This window comes from Nansenia antarctica, assembly GCF_963989245.1.
Source record: "Nansenia antarctica genome assembly, chromosome: 5".
NCBI classification, from domain to species: Eukaryota; Metazoa; Chordata; class Actinopteri; order Argentiniformes; family Microstomatidae; genus Nansenia; species Nansenia antarctica.
In genome coordinates, this window is record NC_137690.1 from 16,875,807 (window position 1) to 16,882,987 (window position 7,181).

Consider the following 7,181-nt stretch of genomic DNA (forward strand, 5'->3'; position numbering starts at 1 on the left):
TGTCCCCAACTACGGCAGTCCTCCTGCAGTCCGGACGCCACCTCATGTTCCCGGTGATGGCAGAGGGGCCCCCAGGGAGAGCCAGTCTACCCCTGCCGCTCCCCTGCCAGCCCCCAGCCAACCCCTCGAATGACCCCTCTTTGGGGAGAGAGCCCAAACTCCAGCAGCCCACTGCAGGCCTATGCCAAGGACAAGGTTAGACTGTTCTCATTTACCTCTGTTGACTTGCATCCTACCACACTGTTTTACTGAAGGTCTGTTGAGACAGGCATCATTCTTAGCCACACTGAAGTGTGTGTGTGTGTGTGTGTGTGTGTGTGTGTGTGTGTGTGTGTGTGTCTGTGTCTGTGTCTGTGTCTGTGTCTGTGTCTGTGTCTGTGTCTGTGTCTGTGTGTGTGTGTCTGTGTCTGTGTTAATTTGTTATGTCTGTGTCCCTCAGTTGAGTGGTCAGATAGTGGAGCTGTTTGAGGGGTGCCAGCAGCAGTCATCTGATCTGGAGAGGAAGGAGGTGTGCAGGGCTCAGCTACAGAGAGAGATACAGAGAATGTTCCCATGTATGAATACACAAACACACACCCCTACCACATACACACACTACACTCCTTACAACATTATACACATCAACATTACTCTGTCTGTACGCTGTTGTGTGTTCACCCCCCCTGTCTCCCTGTCTGTCCTAGTGGCACGTCTGTACTTGGCTGGATCTTCCCTGAATGGTTTCGGCAGCAGGAACAGTGATGCTGACCTCTGTCTGGTCATCCAAACAGCACCAGTGAGTGCCTCTCTTTTTCCGCTCCTTCAGGTTGTCTCCGTATTGAAAGCATAATATGCTTTCATAATATCTAAAATGATACAAAACCTCTGCATATAAAATAGATTCATTTTATACTTTTGAGATACATGCTTATGAATCAGCTATACTACCCTCTTGTGTTCTTTCTCACACAGGTGGACCAGAGGAACGATGCTGTGTATGTACTCAGTCTCGTCCAGCAGCTGTTCTATAGACTGAGTGAGTACTACACTGCTTTTCCAGACAAAGCCCTTACCTACAGAGAGACTCTAGGGAGATGCCCCCCTCAACCAGCTAGTTGTGGGACTCTGTTCACACAAGCAGAGCCACCAGACAGAAACTCCATTGGACTAAACCAAATGATAAGAAAACAGTTCTCACTTATTTGTATTTATATTTTTTAAACTGCAATGTCCACACTTTTCTATTTTTATTTTAAGTTATCTTTATTTACCTGTGTTGTGTATATATATTAGTGTTGTCACGATACCAATATTTTACCCTGCGATACTATACCAGCCCAAGTATCACGATACTGAGTAGTATCGCGATACCGCGGCACTTTTGTAACACTTTTTATTTTTATGAACATGCAATGTATTTATACAAGTTACAATAACGTAATGAGTGGTGCAGGAATAACATGCATTTAATGCATTACACTGTAACTCTACAGGTAAGTAAAAGTACTGAAACCGATATTTTTGTGAATAACATGTTTATTAATAAGTAGTTTGAAACATCAAACAGACCAACTGGCCTTTTGCAAGAGTAGAGCAAAGTAGGTGTGTGTGTGTGTGTGTGTGTGTGTGTGTGTGTGTGTGTGTGTGTGTGTGTGTGTCTGTGTCTGTGTCTGTGTGTGTGTGTGTGTGTGTGTCTGTCTGTCTGTCTGTCTGTCTTTTTCACGAACTTGAAAAGTAAAAGCAAACACTGGCATATCAAAAATATAGAGGGCTACTTCCAAACTGTAGCTCGAGACTTAACTCAACTTAAGAAAACTCAGTGGTCATATTCCAAAGATTGTCACTAAGCAGGGCAGAATTGTGGTTATTACTTCATTAGCTAGCCAGGCTGGCTAGCACCGGCTGGTTAGCCAGCAACAGCAGCAGTGCTGCCGCACACTTTAGCTAAGAAGTTTATTCATTCATTTTTGTAATATTAGCTAATTGCAAGGACACAGATAATTATAACAAATAAAGTCATACTAACCTCATTAGCTTGCTTGTATTCCAGTGCAAGGTCTGGATGACGACATTGTAGGTGCTTTATTAAGTTTGACGTGTTGCCTCCTTTTGCCTGTATGGCATGATTGCATCTCCTGCAGAACGGACGGCCATCATCTATTCTATTGCTTTACCTTCGCGATCTGGTTTAAAACCAAAATAGTTCCAGATAAAACTTTTTGAGTTAGTTTTCTTTAGTAATTTTGGCGTTGATGGTGCGACGCTATGGGTAGGGAACGCTTCTGCCATGACGATACTGAGAAGACTGGCTCGCGCCCAGACAGACATCCAGATAACGTCAATATATAAGGTAATATTGTGACTGCGGAGATGTGCGCGAGCAAACAAACTGGGATCTGTCACAACGGTGTCGCGAGCCAGTCTTGTCCTCATTAGCAGAACCAGTGAATTTGGTAATAGAGGTAACACATTGCCCCGCTGGTACCGTGTTCAACACGGTAGTATAGTATTCCACGGTAGTACCGTTGTATAAAGCTTATGGTATAGTAGGCACCGTGACATTTTGGCACCGCGGTATATCGTTGGTACCGGTATATCGTGCAACACTAATATATATATATATATATATATATATATATATATATATATATATATATATATATATATATACCATCCATCCATCAGCGTATATATATATATCATATATATATATATATATATACACATATACAGTTTAATCAATGTTTAATCATATATACATACAGCTCTGTTTAATAATTTCTTTATTCTAGTTGTACATTACAGAATTGTTTTTTCTTTCTTTTCTTTTTTTATCTTCATACTTGCTTTGGCAATGTAAACATATGTTTCCCATGCCAATAAAGCCCTTTAAAATTGACATAACTTTTTTTTAATGTACTGTTAGATCCTTTGATACATAATAAATAATTGTGGCTAAGCAGTTGTATCACCCCCAAAGGACTCTAGAGGGAGCTAGTGTCCTAGTAGAGAAGCAGAGCCAGATAGATATGCAGAGTTCTGCAAACTATCTTCTGTGTTGGCACCAGACATTCTCTGTGGAATGCAACTGTCTTGGGACTTTTAGGTTCAGTGTGTGTGGTGGATTATTGAGTTAATTGGTGTTTGTGATCTGGTCCTCAGCTTACCTAGACAGACCTCAGTTGATCAGAGCCAAAGTCCCGATCCTCAAATTCAGAGATAAAATAAGGTAGGTCAGAAAAGTCTTACTAACACTGGAAGACAGTTCACCCCCTATCAAAGTTTCTCAGATGTTTCCCTATCTTTAAAGTGGTTTGAAGTTGAGCTGTGTTCAATGCTCCCTCTCTCTCTCTCACTCTCTCTCTCTCTCTCTCTCTCTCTCTCTCTCTCTCTCTCTCTCTCTCTCTCTCTCTCTCTCTCTCTCTCTCTCTTCTCTCTCTCTCTCTCTCTCTCTCTCTCTCTCTCTCTCTCTCTCTCTCTCTCTCTCTCTCTCTTCTCTCTCTCTCTCTCTCTCTCTCTCTCTCTCTGACAGTGGGGTGGAATTTGATCTGAATGTCAACAACACAGTGGGGATTAGGAACACGTTCCTTCTGAGGAGTTACGCCTACAGTAAGAGCATCCTCTCACTGCAGTGGTCCAACCGAACAAGTCCTTTGTTACTCTACAATTGGTGATACACATAGCACAATGACTGCCAATGGCCCCTGGCCTGAGCATAGATTACTTTGTCCTGCTATGACTGGTGGATAGACGACTCACTTACTTAGTCAACTGTGTTTGTTGTAAGTCTCTTTGGACAAAGGCGTCTGCTAAATGCCCAAAATGTAAATGTAACACATCGGTGTCTGCTGTAGTGACTCAACTTCCTGGTTCCTCCTCCCTCCAGCTGAGCAGCGGGTGCGGCCCCTCATTCTGGTCATCAAGAAGTGGGCGCAACATTACCAGATCAACGACGCAAGCAAAGGAACGCTCAGCAGCTACACACTGGTACTGATGGTGCTGAACTACCTACAGAGTGAGTACACACACACTATTTGTATTCCCTCATGTATGTTTTTAGGCCTTGGGAACTATCTGATCTAATCTGTTATGTCTGCATCCCTGTATATACAGCTCTGCCAGAACCAGTCCTACCCTCTCTACAGAGGGAATATCCGGTAGGCCACCCTAGTATTCCCCCTATTTAGGACAGATTGTGATGAGTCTACCACTAAAGAAGGCTAAATGAACTTGCGTCACATCACATGCATTGGTTTCTTCCAGTACTCAAGTGTGAGTCATTGAGTGTGAATCATTTCCCCATGTGTTGTTGTGTCAGGAGTGTTTCAGCCCCTCCATGGACATCCACCAGGTGCCAGAGGGTCCCAGACACATCCCCCCCTACAACTCCTCTAACCAGGCTTCTCTTGGGGATTTGCTACTGGGCTTCCTTAAGTACTACGCCACTGTATTCAAGTAAGTGTCAGATACTAAACTTATGCTAATACCAACACTAATACCTCATCAGGTACTCCACATATGAGATCTGTGGGGGCTCCTGCAGCTGCTCTTCCCCCCCCACCCCCCTTTCTTCATCTCTAGTTTCATGTTGCTGGGTGAGGGACAGCAGCAGGTGGGATCTGACCTTTGCCCATGGCAGTTTTACCATGAAAACACTACCATGGCCCAATGGATAAGCCAATTAGACTTTACTGACACCAATCCATTTCTAATAGTTGTTAGTTGGATTCACAGTCAAGCATTATGGTGCAAAAGTAACCCGCAGCAGCTGACACAAAGCAGTACACACATACAAACAGGACTTGAATACCCCCACACACACACACACACACACACACACACACACACACACACACACACACACACACACACACTGGTTCTGTGTATTATTCACACCCAGTCTTTCCTGTGCATTAGGTGGGAAAAGCATGTGATCTCCGTGCGAGAGGCTAAAGCGTTGCCCAAGAATAACTCTCAGGAGTGGAAGAACAAGTTCATCTGTGTGGAAGGTAATGAGGATCAGAGCTCTCCACCAGCTCTTATGTATCCTGTGCATATAACACCTTATCCTCTACTATATGACAGCCTGGTAGGGGTAGTGGTGGTCTAGTGGATAGTGAGTTGGACTTGTGATCGGAAGGTTGTGAGTTCAAATCCCGCCTGAAGCCACACCACTACTAGTGTGCCCTTGGGTAAGGCACTTAGCCCTCAGTTACTCCAGGGGGAATGTCCCTGTAATTCGTAATTGTAAGTCGCTTTGGATAAAGGCGTCTGCTAAATGGCAAAATTAATTATTAATTATAGGTGGGGGTAATAACAATAACAACTGTAGTAACTGTATGATAAGGTAATGACGCCTGGGTCTGTCATCTCTGGTTCCAGAACCATTCGACTGCACTAACACGGCCAGGGCGGTCCATGAGGGGATGAAGTTTGATGTCATCAAAGCTCAGTTCACTGAGGTACGTCTTACCTGTACTGTGCCAGGAGGACTGTTTGCTCTCCGTGTAACGGTTGCTCATATGTGTTTTTGCTTTCTCTAGACATGGCAGGCGCTGAGTCAGAGGAAGGACCTGAACGTCATCGTCCCTGTCAGGGCTACCATACAGAAGAGATAGACGACTCTTCCACCTGTAGGAGACAGGAGCCCGCTACCTCAGACTAACTCACCCAGAGGAGATAGCCAGGCCTCAATGTGTCACTCTCTCTTCAGGAACTGTCTGTGTCTGGGTGTCAGTCACACAGGTCATACTCAAGAAAATAAGTAGAGACATTTACGCTCAGCCTTTTTCGGTTTTCATGCAACGTTGGCCAATGTTACGGAAACTGAGAGGAAAAAACCAAAAGATGGCCTCAGAGGATTGTCGGGAAGTGAGATTGTTGCCATAGAGCTGAGGAATTCACGTCATGCTGCTAAGATGAGTGTTAAGACTTTTACACCCAGAGATGGAGCTGCTCCAGACAGATCTGTCTCCTGTTGTACAGTCCAGTCCTACAGGAGAACCACTCGGGTCTACACTTGGACCAGATGGAATCGGCATCAACTCCCCAAGTCCCCAAATACCTGTGAAGTTGGGATGGATATCTGGTGGATATCCATGGTCAGATCAAACTGTACTTGTACTGCTGTATGCATTGTGAGAATTGGGGACCACTTCTCTGTTTCAAGGTCTCTGGAAGGCTTTTGGAAGGGTCAAGTCAAGGTAGTGCCCTCTGACCTCCTGTTTGCCTTGTGAAGTTAGTTTTTGCAGCACCTGTACGGTTCTGCGACATTACTATCAGAACAGTAGAAACGCAGAGATTTAACTTGTAAGAGTTACATTCTTCCTATTACCAATGCAGTTATGATTATTGCCAAAATGGAGGATGGTTTGTTGAACATTCTATATCTATGATCTTATTTGCTATTGAGACTGGTGAGGGCTAGTAGTTTCTGCATTGAAATGCATTTCTGTCAGTAACTGCTAAATTAATTTGGTGATCATTTGATAATAATGATTTATTTGCGACTATTAGAGTTTTCAACATCAGCTTCAATGGCAAGGAACAGACTCTTGAAAATAGACTGAAAGCGACTTGAAACCCTTTAATTTCCCTTGATTGGTTCCAGGTCTGTTTCTGCCCTTACAGTTCTATCTTGCTAGAGACCTACGAGGTCCAGTCCAGGTAGATCAACTTCAAACATTGACCAGTCAGTTATTTGTGTTATACTTACTAGCTACATTGCTAAACAGAATAGCGTAAAAAAAAAAAAAACATCTCTTTCATAGACTTGAGTGTGACTACTTTTACTGTTAATATTTTGTTTGTCCTTGTCAATTTTGTACATTTTGTACCATATACACTTTTAAATGTTTATTTAAAAGATTAAATTTCTGAAGATGTATGATTGTGTCCTCTATTCATTTCAAGCCATTATCAGACTTTTATATCCTCCTCCTCAGCCCTTTTAACATTGTGTGTGTGTGTGTGTGTGTGTGTGTGTGTGTGTGTGTGTGTGTGTGTGTGTGTGTGTGTGTGTGTGTGTGTGTGTGTGTGTGTGCGCGTTCATTCTCAGACCCCTCTGGCAACTTCTGCTTTGTTGGTTTTTCTCTGTATGTTTTTGACACCTTATTATGGCTAGTTTTATGACTTGCATAATGTTGAGGAGCGGTGTGTGTGTGTACTGTGTATATCTCTGTATAGCGTTGCCGTGAGCCAGT

The 7,181-nt window shown here is 43.5% G+C and overlaps 1 protein-coding gene across 1 annotated transcript; it reads left to right on the forward strand.

Moving 5' to 3' along the window:
• The first annotated feature begins 22 nt into the window (after positions 1 to 22).
• Positions 23 to 6,818, forward strand: tent2 (terminal nucleotidyltransferase 2). Its single transcript, XM_080530808.1, has 12 exons — positions 23 to 195; positions 440 to 554; positions 684 to 775; positions 952 to 1,015; positions 3,142 to 3,208; positions 3,512 to 3,588; positions 3,866 to 3,994; positions 4,093 to 4,136; positions 4,298 to 4,434; positions 4,897 to 4,988; positions 5,362 to 5,441; positions 5,523 to 6,818. Exons 1-12 carry the CDS (start codon positions 130 to 132, stop codon positions 5,595 to 5,597), a joined length of 1,038 nt encoding a protein of 345 aa, XP_080386934.1. The 5' UTR covers positions 23 to 129; the 3' UTR covers positions 5,598 to 6,818.
• Positions 6,819 to 7,181: the final 363 nt, after the last annotated feature.